Source organism: Talaromyces marneffei, chromosome 1, assembly GCF_009556855.1.
Source record: "Talaromyces marneffei chromosome 1, complete sequence".
In the NCBI taxonomy this organism is placed as follows: domain Eukaryota; kingdom Fungi; phylum Ascomycota; class Eurotiomycetes; order Eurotiales; family Trichocomaceae; genus Talaromyces; species Talaromyces marneffei.
Genome location: NC_072348.1, coordinates 5633772 through 5650535, shown reverse-complemented (window position 1 = coordinate 5650535; position 16764 = coordinate 5633772). Strand labels below are relative to the sequence as shown.

General features: G+C 47.1%; 6 protein-coding genes across 6 annotated transcripts; 4 read left to right on the top strand and 2 right to left on the bottom strand.

Moving 5' to 3' along the window:
• Positions 1 to 1270: 1270 nt before the first annotated feature.
• Positions 1271 to 2455, top strand: EYB26_002071 (uncharacterized protein; the record flags this gene model as incomplete). Its single annotated transcript, XM_054261379.1, has 3 exons — positions 1271 to 1519; positions 1590 to 2077; positions 2140 to 2455. The coding sequence occupies 3 exons, from the start codon at positions 1271 to 1273 to the stop codon at positions 2453 to 2455; spliced, it is 1053 nt and encodes a 350-aa protein (XP_054117354.1).
• A 62-nt stretch (positions 2456 to 2517) lies between these two features.
• EYB26_002070 (uncharacterized protein) lies at positions 2518 to 2946 on the bottom strand (the record flags this gene model as incomplete). Its single annotated transcript, XM_054261378.1, has 1 exon — positions 2518 to 2946. One exon carries the CDS (start codon positions 2944 to 2946, stop codon positions 2518 to 2520), a length of 429 nt encoding a protein of 142 aa, XP_054117353.1.
• Positions 2947 to 3379: 433 nt separating this feature from the next.
• Positions 3380 to 4899, top strand: EYB26_002069 (uncharacterized protein; the record flags this gene model as incomplete). The annotated part of the gene is made up of 2 exons (XM_054261377.1): positions 3380 to 4235; positions 4289 to 4899. 2 exons carry the CDS (start codon positions 3380 to 3382, stop codon positions 4897 to 4899), a joined length of 1467 nt encoding a protein of 488 aa, XP_054117352.1.
• A 720-nt stretch (positions 4900 to 5619) lies between these two features.
• EYB26_002068 (uncharacterized protein) lies at positions 5620 to 11524 on the top strand (the record flags this gene model as incomplete). The annotated part of the gene is made up of 4 exons (XM_054261376.1): positions 5620 to 7697; positions 7756 to 8432; positions 8500 to 9159; positions 9213 to 11524. The coding sequence occupies 4 exons, from the start codon at positions 5620 to 5622 to the stop codon at positions 11522 to 11524; spliced, it is 5727 nt and encodes a 1908-aa protein (XP_054117351.1).
• Positions 11525 to 11857: 333 nt separating this feature from the next.
• On the top strand, positions 11858 to 14005 carry EYB26_002067 (uncharacterized protein; the record flags this gene model as incomplete). Its single annotated transcript, XM_054261375.1, has 1 exon — positions 11858 to 14005. One exon carries the CDS (start codon positions 11858 to 11860, stop codon positions 14003 to 14005), a length of 2148 nt encoding a protein of 715 aa, XP_054117350.1.
• A 180-nt stretch (positions 14006 to 14185) lies between these two features.
• On the bottom strand, positions 14186 to 16188 carry EYB26_002066 (uncharacterized protein; the record flags this gene model as incomplete). The annotated part of the gene is made up of 3 exons (XM_054261374.1): positions 14186 to 14863; positions 14919 to 15849; positions 15917 to 16188. The coding sequence occupies 3 exons, from the start codon at positions 16186 to 16188 to the stop codon at positions 14186 to 14188; spliced, it is 1881 nt and encodes a 626-aa protein (XP_054117349.1).
• Between the last annotated feature and the right edge of the window lie 576 nt (positions 16189 to 16764).

The following is a 16764-nucleotide window of genomic DNA, read 5'->3' as shown; positions in this document are numbered from 1 at the left end:
TCTCCGAGCTGTCAATTGGTACATGTTCAATTTTTTGTATTTAGTTTATCGAGGGGTCTTTTTTTTTGTACTCTGGTTAGCCCCTCGTAGTGGCTGTTCAATCACCGTACGCCCGTGAATTCCTTATCTCCATTCTCAGTTTTCAGCCCCCTAAGAAGAATTAGCGTCTAGTTATGAAAAGTGTAACTAAGAACCATTGGCTGAGTCCTTCAACAAATACATACAGAATTAGTGCACTGTACCCCAGAAAGGAGCTTCGAATAATCTCCACTTCTCCGTTTTCCACGAAAAGTGAAGGTAGGGAGAAAAGAAAAGAGAAGGGCATTAATGTCTGCCACACTGGCGCCGATTTCGATGCAAGCTTATTCGCGCGATATTGTCACCCGTCTCGAGTCTAGTCTTGAGCTGTTCAAGGAGAAAGCAATGCAATCGGGGACCAAAACAAGGTTAACCCTATGAACTTGGAGCCGAGTGTTAACTAGGACTCTGGCCAAGCTGGGAAACAAGCCGAATCTATATCAATAAAGTTTTGGAAAGCCTATCGTATCTGAATCCTCGGGCTGGGCGATTTCTGCCATGAACATTACAGTTTTTCACCACAATACTGGTGACTATCAATCCGGCCAGTGCTGGAGAGACAACGACGGTCCAGACGGACGCCATCAAAACTATAGCTGTGGATTTTGACACACCAAGTCCCCGAAATCCCCCCCCGCCCGCGGGCTCTACGTAGATAGGCGTGAGAGGCTGCTCCATTGTAATGTTGTGCATGGTCCGAAAAGGTAATTAATTCCAGCATTTTTAATTAGCTCGCTCGTATATTGGCTTCACGAAAACCCGGGATCACTCGAAAGGGAGAAATATGTTGATCATGATTTAGGTTATGGAAGTATCATCGCATAGATGCTGACAAGATTGTCTAACTATGGCATCCTCCTGCCCAAAGCAGTACCTCTCAACCTCATTGGTTCCTTTTCCCAGGAAACATTGGGGACTTTGCAGGAAAGTATATCCAGTTCAGCCATTGGTTTTGGCACAGACTTTTGTCTTTTCCAAGCCCTTTTATGTTCTTGGTAGTTTCCGTAGTGCGTGGACTTTTCATCACCAAGTGAACCTTGAGGTCCGCATCGTGAACAGCTGTTTCGCTGAATTATACACTTTTCATGGAGATTTCTCCGGGACAAAACATGCAATGACTATATATACTGTGCATTGATCTTATCCCTGTCTGAGTCTTTCTTACGCTAGATGCCACCATCACCTCGTGCCAATGTCGTCCTCCACTCTTCCAACATATTTCGAATATAGCTGGGCTATCCTCAGCAGCATCGGCATAGCGAATGTATTGTTCGGTTTTACTGTCATTAGTATCACAAATCTTTCGCAAATTTCCATCCTTCCGGTCATCGTTTCGGCCGCTGGCGCAATTGCAAATGGTTTGTGTTACTGTGCATACTATGCCGATTACCCTAAGACGCCGACTGCGGTTGCGTCGGCTCTTGCAGACATAGCATGGCTGGTAAGGATCCCTAGTTTCTTTTTGTGCAGCAGAAAGGGAGGGGGGTTTGCTTACTTTTTGACATAATCAGGTTCAAGAAGTCGGCTTGACGTTCTACAGCTACCTCATCCTAAACCGCGTGTTACAAGGCCGTCACCGCACCATCTTCATGTCCCTATTCTGGGTGTTTATCGTCGCAGCTATAGTCCTCAGAAGCTTCATTGTGGCCACAAGAGTGAAATCTACCCTAGACGATACACAAAGCCTCCAATCGACCATCGATCACCTCCACGTAGGATATTTCTCCTTGATAGCACTCATTGAATGTCTGAGTGCCTTCTTTCTTCTTCAGAAATTTGCGCAGGCGCGAAGAGCATCACAGGATGTGGCTTCCAAGTCAGGATTGTTCAGCTACCTGTTGAAAAGCACGGAGATTCGTCTGGCCTCGTTAGCCTTGATTGGGGTATCAAGGGCAATTACATATTCTTCGCAGTCGGAGGCCCAGAGTGCAACCTCTGTTGCTAGCCAAATCGACCGGTTTGTTTATACATTGGAGACAATTTTCCCAGTGATGCTGTTGTAAGGATAGCCTCTTTCTTTTTCTTTATTATATGTGTTGGTCAAAGGCTGATGTGATGCAGTATCGACATCCTCGCCTCAAGAATAGCTGTTGGCCAACACCGCTACGAAATCTCCTCACACACTCGAAACCAAGGACAAAAATCGTCAGGTCTTAATACTCGTAGTCAACGAGAAAGGACCGAATTCGAGATGTACGGGAACATGCAAACTCAAGTGTATGTTGGAGACGAGGCTTCTAGTTCTCAGGAACATATTGTCAATGCTGCTTCAATATCAAATAACGCAGAAAGCGCGGAGTATGGCCAAGGCGGCGAAAGAAAACACGACGGAATTAGCAAAACGGTTGAGTTCAAGATGCATGAGGGCGCCGCATGAGCCTTGGGCTAAGGCAGTGTGTGTTTTTAAATGTACAACAAAATAGAATCTGTTCAGTTTTTTCAAGGAGTATCTTTCTCCATTGCCTCCCTCGTCAACTCCTCCAACCCTCTCATAGCAATCCCCTCTTTCCCCTCGGGTACGAAAACATGATCATGAAAATACCCACTAACAACATTCGCACTCACCCCCAACTCTGTAAACCTTCCCGAAATCACAGCCGTCATTCCCACAGCCTCAAGACTGGAGTGAACCTTGAGTGTTATCTTTTTACAAGGGAATGTATATTCAAACCCGTGGGATTCGGCTGATTCCTTGGTGGTGACTATAGTGAGGCCTTCGGTTTCGTGGTAGAGGTGGACGGGTTGGAGGGTTGTGAGTGGGAGGGAGGCGAGGGAGTGGGTGGTTGTTATCCAGACGTAGGTTTCTGGGGAGAGAATGGGGGAGAGGGTGCGCAGGAGGGCATTGAGATTTGTTTCGCCAATGGCCATTTTGCTTGGTCTCTTGTTCTTCCGTTGGAATATTTTAGGGTTGAGTAGATTAATCGGTCAAAAATGTGATTATGGCTTGGGTGGATGAAGATGTGAGATTCTGGACATGAGAGAAGGTCTCTGGCTCAGGTCACCATACGTCTTAGAATGTCATAGGGCGTAGAATTGAGCGCTAAGCCATTAAACAAGTCTTGGCAAATCCTCTCGAATGAAATGAGGCTTTGAAGATGGTGAAGTGTTCCGAACCGACGATGTAACTGTATGTGAATAGCTAAGATAAGATAACAGATAAGATAACAGATACGATAAGGATGTAGCTATCACATGACATTCAAACAATTCATCATGACAACCTGGCTTCTGAACTCAACAACGCCACGACAAAAACAAAACCACTTCCCGTGGAATGGAGCAATAAATCCAATCGGCCAAAATGAGTCTCGTACCACGATCGAATGTCGTCATAATCCACCCCGACCTCGGCATCGGCGGCGCCGAACGCCTAATCATCGATGTTGCGCTCGCTCTCCAAAACCGCGGCCATCAAGTAACGATATACACCTCCCACCGAGATAAATCGCATTGTTTTGAAGAAGCGCGCGATGGCACACTTGATGTTCGAGTTCGCGGAAACACGATTTTCCCGCCTTTGTTTTTGGGGAGGTTTCATCTGTTGATGGCTGTGTTGCGACAGTTGCATTTGACGATATCTGTTCTTTTGGAGATGGGGAGGACGGGGAAGGAAACGGCGCAAACGGGAAAAAATGGAATAGAAGAATATAGAGATGATATTTTTATCGTTGATCAGTTACCGGCTTGTGTGCCGATCTTGAAGAGTCTTGGTGAGCGATATGCGCAGATTCGTGGTGGGAAACAACGGATACTATTCTACTGCCATTTCCCGGATCAATTGCTCGCACGCAGGAATGAAGGGAATATAGTCTTGCGATTGCTCAAAGAAGCGTATCGTTATCCCCTGGATTGGTTTGAGGGATGGGCGATGAGCGCCTCTGACCAGGTTGTCGCTAATTCGAACTTTACGCGTGGGATTGTCAAGCGTGTGTTTGGGTCGGATCGGTTGGGTGATGTGAAAATTGTGTATCCTTGTGTTGATACAAAGGAATTTGTGCCAGCAGAAACCAACGTTGTCAAGGGCGAACTGTGGGGAGGGAAGAAGATCCTTCTGAGTATTAATCGTTTTGAGCGAAAAAAGGGCATTGATTTGGCGATTCGGGCGTATAATGGGTTGTCCAAGGAGCAAAGAATAGGTACCCGACTGGTTATTGCAGGTGAGCTTTCTTCTTCGTTTGCCAGAAGTGGGCATATTGACTGATTCATATAGGCGGCTATGATAATCGCGTCCAAGAGAACGTCCAATATCACAAAGAGCTCAACGATCTAGCGCTCAGTCTGGGCTTACCGACCGCCACATCTAAAACCGTCATATCAGCCCTCTCCATCCCCGACTCAATAGACGTCCTTTTCCTCCTCTCAGTCCCATCCGCATTCAGAGATACCCTTCTTCTTAATTCAAAATTACTCCTCTATACCCCTGTCAACGAACATTTCGGTATTGTTCCTGTCGAAGCAATGCATGCCGGTCTCCCTGTGCTCGCATCCAATACAGGCGGTCCATTAGAAAGTGTCATTGAAGACGAAACCGGCTGGCTCCGCGATACAACGCAAGTCGACGAATGGACCGGTATAATGCGAAAAGTTTTATTGGAAATGACCGATCAAGAGTTTGCAAAGATGGCGGCGAATGGTAAGAAGAGAGTTGAAGATGTATTCTCTCTCCATGCCATGGAGGATACACTTGAAGAGGAGCTTCAAGATATGCTCAAGTCGAACAGACGAGCTTTTATTAATTTGCAGTATTTACTGTTTGCTTTCTTGTTTTCCGGGATTGCTGGCGCCGTTACAGTTGCCCTGATATTGCGGCGAATGTGGTGATTCATCGCTTATATGTATACTACCGGGGATTGACCAAACATGTACATACTTGCAAGGGAGGATTCAAACTAATCAAGTAACTCCAGGAATGGCAATGTCATTGCTTAACTACCTAGGTACTCAATGAGGAAGAATAGGTCAATGCGATCATGTGATCGTAACGCGCTCGCGCCTGCCTCTGACTTCTTCCCACATCTGATTTTCACAGATATCAAGATGTAGACACCTACTCGCACTATCCATGGATGAAGGATGTGCCTCTGCTAATCGGTCAAAATTTCTTGCCGCTTTTACGATCTAACGAGAGTACAGGGATTGTGCATTACCGTAGGCTATGTCTGTGATTCGAGGAGAAGTTGACCAATCTGCAACTACATGCTCAGCCTCAGCGCAGCCCGATTATTTGAAAGCCTTATCGAAGCACAGGACATGAAGATGGTGACGACCAAAGATTTTTGCTCTTGCAATGGTCTTCTGCGTGACTTGATCAACAGAAATAGTTAGGCATTCTTCTATCGGTATCCGTCGCTGATTTTGAGATTCAACAGACATTCCATCGTCAGAGCCTATCCGCAAGTTCGGTCAGTTCGGCATACAAATGTCCTCTGACTCTCACAAGTCTTGACGAGCGCGATGACACAGATCTTGTTGGATGATAAGGCGTCTTTGTTCTAATTGACACGAAAGCGAATGCAAGAACCTCCAACAGGTTCAGCGGAAATGGATCCGGACCGCATCACGATTCCATGGGATATCTTCCCAAACATCACGGAACTGGATTCTCGAGTACATCTAGATGATCAGCTACAACCGGAAAGAATCAAGGAGCATATACCAAGAACCTCAGAGTTGGGCGTTGATCCGAAGCAACAAAGAAACTTGGAGGATTGGGAGCGGTTCCGTACTGCCCGTAAACAGAAAAATGACTCTGGACATGAAACATCCAAAATTAACTCGCTCGGGAGATCTCCCTTTTCCTATGATGGAACCAAGCACGAGCTCGGTAGGTCTGGCGAAACTACCAATAAGAGTTTCTCGCCTCCTCCTATTTGGCCAAGTAGAAGGAAACATGAGCCTTCTATACACGGCCAGAAATCATCAGATTCTATCGCTACGGCAGGATCAGTACGAGCGAAGAGACTGGTAGTCAAACTCAGATATGGCAGACGCAATAGGCGAAGAGTGGATGCCCTCCTCAAATTACCTGGCAAGCGAAATATCTCCGAAGGTGTACATGCGCTACCTCAAACCCCAACAGCACCATCTCATGGCGATTACTTCTTATGGGAACAGCGCGACCAGGAGTTAAAAAACAATCTCAATGACGGGGTTCGAAAATCCATCGAAGCTTTTAGTAAGACCAACGATAGGATATCCCCAGGTGAAAGCTCTAATGAGGTTATGATGCGTTATGAGAGCAATGCTAAGGAGCTTGAGATAGCTTCTCGTGCAGCCACTGATGCATCACACAGGAGTTTCACAAGTGAAGAAGATTTTGATGCAGCAACTGATATATCACGCAGCAGCAGCAGCTCGAGAAAAGAAGATTATCCTACCCGTACCCCCGTTAAGTCCCATGATGATCAACGGCATTCCATCGTCAAATGCCTGTGTAATTGCCAAGACAATGCGGACGATATGGTTATGTGCGAAAAATGCTTTACCTGGCAACACACTGAGTGCTACTACCGTGGAAGAAATGAGCTGGCCGAAAGGCAAGTGGAGAAGAAGCTTCACTGGCATCCCAATGGCCCAATACGAATGGCACCGAAGCAAGAGCGGCACTTTTGTATTGAGTGTGCCAGTAGTGATGATCCACGACAAATTTATCCTGATCGTTACAACATGGACACTCAAGGCCTTCGTTTTCCTCCTAGTCCTATCGCTCATTCGATGCCTAGTACCAGTCTAGTTGATAGCCATGTTCCTGATCATGACAATTCTCCTCGTTCGGAATTTGGTACCAATTTGATTGATACCCATGTTCCTGATCATGACAATTCTCCTCGTTCAGAATTTGATATCAATTTGATTGATAGCTATGTTTCTCGTCGTGGCAATTCGCTTGATCGTTATGTTCCTGATTGTGACATTGCTCATTCGGTATTTGATACCAGTTGGCTTGATAGCTATTTTCCTGAAACACGTTTGCAATCCAAGAAGCCGCGTCGGCATCGTTCTGAGTCAACCCGCCCTCAGTTCCCAGTCGAAAATTCAATTCCTCAGGAAACCTTGAATCAATTGTGGAATACCACTTTCAGTCAAGAGTTCTATCGCGATCCGTCACAATCGATGCAAGCTATTTCTAACAACTCCCCGGGAGAACTCCCAGTAGCCAAGTTAGCCATTACACAAAGCGTTGATCATCAACGTCTATTCATGACTGAAACATATACAGATTCTGGATACGCTTCAAACTCAGCCAGAGCATCCAAGTCGTTAGAAGTCCTCGGACAAGTCTCTCAGGCAGAAGGCCTTTCACCGCATGTTGCTGATATCGAATCACGTTCTGCATCTAGTCTTGATGAGAATATCCAACGCACGGAACAAGAAGACGACGTAGCAAGCATCTACTCGGATGCGTCGACTATCCCTACGTTCACAAAGGCTCGTTATATCGATGGGCTTGCCGATGATCTCGCTCAAGCAATCCAGCCTTACCAACTCGATAACGAGATAATCCAGCAACTTGTTGAAAAATTGCCCGAGCTTCTTAAAGCATTCGCTCTCACCTTTGGCCACCACGAGTCCGGTATGATGCAACGTGATGTTATGGTTTTTATTCATAGGTATCGAAGGTAGGAATACCGTAAAGATATTATAATTTCCTCAGCGCTTACGTCTCTACTGTATTAGACAAATCGTGAAAACGCTCAATGATCATATTTTAATGGAAGAAGCCGGGAATCAAAATAGAGACCAAGAGAATCAGATGTCACTGAACGAAAAAATGAATCTTTGGCATAACAGCGGGGAATCTACGCAAGATGAGAGGTTTGACAATGCCGATTATAACGACAACCTTGATACCAAGAATCCCGACGTCAGAGAAACACAAGACGACGAAGAGGAGGAGCAGGAGGAGGATCATGATTCTGAAGCAGACGAAACTGAATTTCCTGGGCTTGCCGCCTACCGGTCGCTCATTCGAGGAGCGCCCGCATATAATTGGTTTTTGAACAACATCCGGAGGGAATGTGCCCTTGCTCCTCCAGAGCTGAATCTGATAGGGGAAATTCGAAACACAATCCTGGATGCGTTGCCCTCGTCGCCGAAAATCAGTCGACGAAAGCCTGCAGAAACATTCAATATGAGTTTCATGGTTGATTGGGATCCAGTTGCGTTCCTCCGGGAAGAAGAATATACAGAGAGCTCTGAGAACGCTATCGAGGGGGCAATAATATTGACAGGTTCGACTGTATCGGCGCAAGCTTTGACCTGTGGTGAATACTTGCGACAAACATGGCCATCAACTGGCGAACAAATCTTGGATTTGATCAAGTCGTTGGTATCTGGCAGAAGCAGGGCCTCAGGTAATGATCTACTCCTTGCGCAATTGATGGAGACTTTATAGATGCTTACACCTCATCTGAACGGTAGTTACTTTGCTCAACGGCTCTAGCCTCACTGTATCATATAACCATTCGGAAAACCCAGAGTCGTCAACCACTGTCTGGGTAGATGCCCATGGCACTGCGGCCTGCATCGCAGAAATAGGTGAACAATTCGCATGGCTCGCATCTGCCCTTCGTTCATCACCGTTCCAACAACAGATAGCGTATAGCAGGCCATTCATTGGTGGAATCCAAATTGGCCATGTGACATATGAAGAAACTACATACATATGCAGAATTGGAGTAAAGCTACATGAAGGAAGAGGTGACTCTGAAACCACTAATGGCGAATGTTGGCATGGACTGTTTGACAGGCCGGTCGTTGTAGAAGGCTTTCCAATACCACGAAGATCAGAAGAAGAATCCCCGGGCCTTGAGATTCCATTGAACATAATGGGAGGCCTCACACAGGCTCGCAGAGTTGGTTCATTTGGAGGTAAGACGCTTCTTAAAGGGTTCGCAACTATGTTGCTCCCGATGAAGCGCACGAAAGACATAGTGACCTGGCACTTGGTCCAGGCGAGGGATGGAGAGCGCATCTCTTATCTTGAGGCTGGCAACTTTCAATCTGCGGATATCCAAATGCCCGAATTGGAAAAGTCACGGCACGTCTTAGGCTGGTGCCCAGAAATGAAATTATACGCAGGTAGGAAAATATCTTTCTTTCCCTGACCTGAATGGTTACTAAATCTACCCTAGGGGCGGCCGACGCATATTACCTCATCAAAGGTTCGAGACTACACCGACCTTCAGGACAGGGTGGGCTGGGTGATGCATCATTATCTCTTGGTCACCTCATCACCGGAGGTACTCCCTTCAGCGAGGGCCGCAAAGATATTCGTCTCCGTCGGAACAGTTATATTGTAAGAATGAAGTGGATCTCGCAAAAGTTTGTGATTCTATGGGATGTAGAAGACAAACGAGGCTGGCTAGTGAATGGGGCTAGCGCATTACTTCACCTTGTTCGAGCATCGCTAGCACAGGACATATTCGACAATAAATTCGCGGCCTTATGTCTATTCTCTACAAAGGAGTTCCAAGAAGCCTCACAAGTGCATCAAACAGACGCGGCTCTAGAAGTTCTTCTCAACCCGAATAACCTGAAGGCTAAAATCTACCCGGAAGAGGATGACTTTATTCGATTCAAGGCCTACGTTGAGGACTTTTCTGATCTCTTGGAAAAGATGCTTGACTACCAGTCAAGGGTTGTAAATGACAATGTCCCCAGGTCATTATTGGAAGGTTGGGACTTCAACGATCTGGCAACTGGGCGAGATCCAATCTATCCTCGGGAAGCTTTGTTGAGCCAGGAAGCCCTATCCTGGGTCGACTTCACTCGATCTATACATGCGATCACGCTGTTTAGTCGGAGCTTTGGTGAAGTCATTCAACCGGCCAGGGAGTGCTGTTCCGCATGGGCAAAAGTCCCCCGTGAAAGATCATACCTTGCAGCCAGCGCTACCGATTTATATCGAATAATGGAGTCAGATGGAGATCCGTACTCTGTCCCAATGAGGCTTACGCATGATATACTGTGGTACACTTCCAAGGAGACGTTTGCACAATGTCAGTGCAACAGCGCGACGGATCACGATACACATTCTGATATTGCCCAAGTACTCCTCCCCTCCAGATTACATCGTGAGCTATCTGGAACTTGCTCACAATTACCACCCAAAAGAGGTGCCGTCATATTTGGCTACAACAACACTCATAGATGGTTCTGGGGCGACACCGGGGATCCATCAAGAACACCAAACGAGTCTGGTCGTATGCTATCGTTCAACAAAGGGGTCCGCGATTCTCAGTTTTCCGACAGTGGAATTGGAAAGAGTCTCGGCTCGTCGGCTTCTATGACAGGTTCATCATCCAATCAACTCGACGAAGAACATACTGAGTATACCCATGCGGTGAACAGTGAATCGGAGGACCACCAATCATCCTCGTCAAACAACAAAAGAAATTATCAATCTGGAAGTAGCACTGGATCATCACCGCTTGCCAGTCATTACAAAGTAGGCATTGTATGTGCTCTACATATCGAGCTAATGGCAGTACGAGCGTCATTTGACAAGACATACGAGAAAGTCGCCATTGCCAGTGAAGATCCCAACTATTATGCACTGGGTAGTATCGAAGGACACAATGTGGTTGCTGTTTGCCTCCCGCATGGGGTATACGGCATGAATGCAGCAGCCGATGTGACTTCTAATATGAAACGCAGCTTCCCGGGGCTGAAATTCTGTCTCCTAGTAGGGATTGGGGCAGGAGTCCCCTCTCAAAGAAATGATATACGCCTGGGCGATGTTGTCATCAGCACACCGAAAGGCGGTTATTCGGGGGTATTACCGTATGACATGATCAAGAGTACTGATTCTGGAGCGTTCGAGCTGAACGGATATCTGAGTCCCCCGCCCGCACATTTGATGTGCGCCATCAGCGAGCTGGAGTCGGATCCGTCACGATCATCAACGCCGCTGCATAAATATCTCCAGCAGATTGAGCAATGTAGAGAGCAGTACAGACACCCAGGGGTAGTTCACGACCGCCTTTTTGCCTCTCACTATACTCACAATGGGGATCTTAACAATGTCTCAAACTGCGACCAGTGCGATTTTGCCTATGAGATCAGAAGACCTCCTCGGTCATCCACTCATCCCGAGATTCACTACGGACTCATCGCATCCGGAAACCAAGTCATGAAATCAGCCAAAATCCGAGACAAACTGAGCCAGGAGCACAATGTGCTCTGCTTTGAGATGGAAGGCGCGGGAATCATGAATAACTTTCCTTGTCTGATCATCCGTGGAATCTGCGACTATGCTGATTCACACAAGAATAAATGCTGGCAAAACTATGCGGCTGCCACAGCAGCTGCGTATGCCAAATTGCTTCTTTCTCGATTGAGGACTGCGGATGGATTTGAGTTGGGGCCAAGTGAGCTCCCATCTCGGAAAAGAACTACGACTACTGAATGGGGCGAAGATATGCCGGCGACGAAACGAAGGTAGTTGTTAATGGCCTACCGCCTCTCTCTTTTGTTTCACTTTCTCTTTACTTTCCTTTGCGAGGCCCATTTGTAATGGAATTGTAGACGGTTTGCATAGTTTCTTACTTCTCTAAAGCAAACCCTAGCCTTTACTGATATCTCATCTCATGATGCTTGTTAAATTAGGGCTGAAATAACCCTAACCCTAACTAAACACCCCAGGTCACATGACCACGTATCGCGCCGCGCCTGCCGTCGCGTCCAACTTAAACTACTTTTTCAAAATCCATCATTGATAATAGATCTCTAGGTAAATTTTGGAGGAAGGGGATTTTGGTATACATCGCAACACAACATGCCAGAGGTCATTGACCTGATCGACTCCTCGCCGCCGCCCCAGCCTTCATATCTGCAACCTCCCCCCTCAACGCAAGCGCGTCATTCACCCATCCGATTATCCTCCCCATTCCGCCCAGGAGTGGTGGCAGCAGTAGCAACAACCACAGCGACAATTCCAGCCAGTTCACCGAATTACCTTTCCTCCGATTTTGACTCATCTTTATTCACCTTTGAGACACCTGGGCGTTCAGCCAAGAAGCGCAAGTTGACTCCTCAGGGTGAACGACCAGTAGCGGCATCACCACCATTACCAGTGGTAGAAGCTCCACCTCGAGTTGTCACCAAGTCGTCGACGCAGACTGTAATTCACAGTGATTATTCGCTCTTTAATTTCTCAGATGATGTTGATCCGCCAAGTTTGCCCACGGTAAGTAAGACCGATGGAGGCAGTTCTACTACTGGTACAGCAGGCAACACTACATTCACTGCTGCAACCACTACATACACCGGTGTGTCAACATCTAAGACGAAAACATATAAATGGGATGGAGAAGAATCGGATCCGGTTGTATTCACATCCTCTGCGCCGGAGCCTACAACGGCAAAGAAAAGGCAAAAATCGCGACTAAACAAACCATCGGACGATTCACGAACCAAAAATTGGCCGTCCGTTATTAACATAGATGATGATTTTGATGAGATTCAGGATTGGAGCGATCCGTTCAATGTATCGCTGGAGGATCCGTTGGATAAACTCTTGGACGATTCACGGCCTTCATTGAAACCAGCTTATTCTGATCGAACTGCGGCTTTGTTGGCGAGCCTTCGTACCGATGATAATACAGAAACAACGTCGAGTACGACTACTACCTCGAGGCCGAAGAAGTCTACAACAAATTTTGACATTTTGGATTTCGATTTTGGTGAAGATACACTCTCAGATGTGGCTGCGCGACCTACAGAAACCTCAAGAACGAAGAGGAAACCCAAAGTCGATGCCGAGGAGAAAGCGGCCAAGGCGCGAGAGCGAGAGGCTACTAGAGAAAAGCGCAAGCAAGAAAAAGAGGCCGAGCAAGAACGGAAACGGGTAGAAAAAGAAGAAAAAGCAAAAGAGAAGCAGTTGGCTGCAGATATTGCTGAGGTGAATAAATCAAAGATTCACAAGAAAGAATCTATGCCAGAAATGATTGTCGATATGGCAAGTACTTTTGAAGGAACCAGCGTTGGAAACCAAGTGGTTGAATATATCAAGACCCTAGGTGCTGAGCACACTTTTTTTGACAGCTCGATGCCTAATATCATCAAATGGCGTCGAAAAAAGAAAGCTGAATATAATGAAGACGCAGCGCGCTGGGAACCGTGTCAACCTTATGTTGCGACAGAGGACCATGTCTTGTGCATGCTTCCGGCACAGGATTTTGTTGACATGGTCATCTGTGAGGATGATGCGCAAACACTCGACAGCCATGTACAGAGATTGAAAAACTCGTATCGGAACTGCAAGCCGATATACCTGATTGACGGTCTTATGACATGGATGCGCAGGAACCAAAACTCTCGCAACAGAGCGTATCAAGCGGAGGTTCTAGCCCAGATCAACAACGTCAATGATTCAGTCGAAGATGATAGGACTCAAGGCAAGCAGCGGAAGCGACCAACCAAGACAAACAAAAAGCCCGAGGATACACCTCTTGTGGCTGACGACACTATTGAAGACGCTCTACTCGAGCTACAAGTCACCCACAACTGTCTAATCTACCACACAAACGCTGCCAGCGAAACGGCCGAATGGATCAAAAACTTCAGCGAACACATCTCCACGGTCCCATACCGACACGTACAAATGGGCAATTACGACGGTGCCGCATTCTGCATGGAGACCGGACAGGTGAAAACCGGTGAGGATAAAGTTGACACTTTTGTCAAGATGCTTCAGGAGATCAACCGCGTTACTGCGCCCATAGCATATGGAATAACATCCCAGTATCCGAGCGCGGTTGACCTGTTACATGCCATGAAGAAGCATGGTCCGACGTTGTTGGAGAATGTTAGAAAGTCGGCTAATAAGAATGGAGCGTTGACAGATTCGAGGATTGGGCCGGCGGTTAGTAAGAGGTTGTATAAGGTTTTTATGGGGCTGGATGAGACTTCTGCCGATATTTGAAGACTTTCTACAATATATATTACGGTGTGGCCAGTTTAGGCTTTTTGGCACATCAAAATGCACGTGTTGCTAGTTGTTACTAAGTATCAGTGAATATGTATTCATGGATATTTGACAAGCCCCAATATAACGCCAATATGCCGGAAAAGGTAAAAAGGCTGAAATCTTACACGGTCGAATTTATACAACAACCCCCCTTTTCTTCCACCCCCTCCAAGCAATCAACCAAACCACAATAGCCATCCAAACACTAAGCATACAACCCCCAGCCCAAAACCCAAAACATCTCCATCCAAAACACTGTCCCTGCCTTATACCATCATCTATAGGTACAAGAGCATCTTGATATGCTTTGGAATAAACAAAGCCCCAAAAAGCGGCGCCCGCTGCGGGGACCATGGCTACAATACCCCAGTTTGTGCCGAAGTTCTCGACGCCCCAGACAACGGAGATTATGATGGGCATTAGCGCGAAGGAGGCGCCGTAGCCGAAGCCGACGAAGGCGGTTGTTAGATGGAATAGGCCTGGGTGAGGGAGGATCAGGGGGGAGGCGAGGATTAAGAAACCAAGAGACAAAACAAAGGCGCTCGGGAGTAGGAAGGTGAGGCGCGAGACTGTAATGCCCTTGTAGCCTCTGTCCGTGGGGTGCGGAATTGGTTCGCGGTTGGGGTTGTCGAGGCTGTAGATAAATTGGTGTGTTGCGGGTGGTGCGAAGAGATCTGTGATGGAGCCAACGAGCAGACGGGCGAGGGTTGATGTGATGGCGATTGTGCTGACGTGAGTTGAGGCTGAGCCTGCAGGTGGTGGTGAGCGAAGAGGATATGAAACGGGAGTCAATGAGTGGATGATCGTTCCAAGCTATACCATCGAATTAGTACTTATACAAGCGGATATGGAAGGAGGAGATACTCACGTTATTGATATATGCCTCCCCGGGACCCGTCACAAAAAAGAATCCCAAAGCAAGCCACCACATGGTATGGTCTTTGAAGAAAAGTCTAGTCTCGTGATTCAAGAGCCAATTCTTCTTCTGACGCTCTTCCTCTTCGCGCTCTTTTTGACGACACAGTTCTGCACGCTCTTCTTCCGAGAGCGTCATAGACAGATCATCTGCAAGACCTTCCGAATCACTTCCCTCATTCTGAAACGTGCCATATGCCGCCCTAACCTCTTCACGAGGACGAAAGAACCCATCTTCACCCAAAATTCCACTTCGTTCCAGCTCCGACACTGCTTCATCAATATACTTCTCCTGTTCCTCATCGTTGACAATCCGTAATGCTGCCGTTCCACCAACCCCAATAACAAACAACAGAATCCCCAAAAAGATAAAATATCGGAAAACATCCACCGCCTCACTGCACGAACCATCCGCCAGTCTCTCACATAGTACATGACTGCCAATTTGACTCTGCCACATACCACTCAACCCAAACGCGGCGATGGGCACCGCCAACATGATGCCTTTGTATTTCCCTCGCCCAAAGTTCTTTGCGCATGTCGTTACTGCCGCGCCGTAGAGACAGCATGTGCCCATACCAATCAACACAAAGGCCACGACCATGACCCAATACGGCCATCCAGATCCACCCACATCGACGGGTGGACCGCTCTTATATGATAGTGCTGCAAGTAGGTATCCCGCCCCAAAGAATATGCCGGCGAGTAACGAAACGGGCGCGGGCGAGTATCGATCACATAAATATCCAAATATCGAGACGGGAAGGTACATAGCTACCTCCGCAGCGACAGCGATGCCATTGACGCGGTCTTGTGAATATTGTAGTCGCGTAAGTAGCAGTGGTCCGTAGAGGGAGAAGGCCGTAATACTCCCAGCGCCGAGACTGCACCACCAACCATCCAGGTCAGATTTCTGTAGACTGCAATGATAAGGGATAAAAAATGGCATACCAGCTGAAAACACTCCACACAAAACTCGATATACGTACAACCTCCCGCTTCATCTTTGCCCGGTCCCGTTCAACGATATTCTCGACGACCTCACTCAGTAGCCCTTCGCCGGGTCGGTCTGAGCCATCGCTATCTGCCGAGAATCTGGATATGCGCGGTTCGTTTGATGAGTGGCCGGTTCCTTCGTCGGCGCTTCCATGGTCGGAGAGAAGAGGTCGATTGGCGTCAAAGTCGCGCTTGTCGATTTTTATTTGTTTGTTGTTGGCGGACATGGTAGGCTGGTTGTGGTGTGGTTGTGGATGGATGAATCGCTTATCTGTCGTGTTTCCCCTTCATCCCCTCGTCCGTGCTGACTGAATTGAGGAAATTCGCCTTTAGACAATAGTTATAATATGTCTAGGCAGTTATTAGTTGCCAAGCTGACTTGGAGCAATTGATCTCGTGGTGGTTGATGAGTTGGCAGCCGACCTTGAGTCAGATGTACCCTTGCACGTCATCCTGACCTCGGAAGTGCTCCACTACCGTAGGATCTTAAGTAGTAATACTGTACATGTATCCCCTAATCCCGGCAACTGGAACAACAGCACCACATTCTTTCTTATACCTCCACTTCAGAAACGAATCCATTCCAGTCTATTCGTAGAAACATAAATAGGAATTATCTCGGAATACATTGTTACAGATAGTCTCCTCCCTAATCTAAAATTGGAAATGAAGAACAAACGCCTTCCAGTCCATGACCAATGCCAAACTCACAAAGCAGAAACAAAATGGGGGCAACGAGCAAAACAAACAGTATATATAAAAAGCTCCAATAGTTTCGCCCATTGCGCATGTCACATGAATAT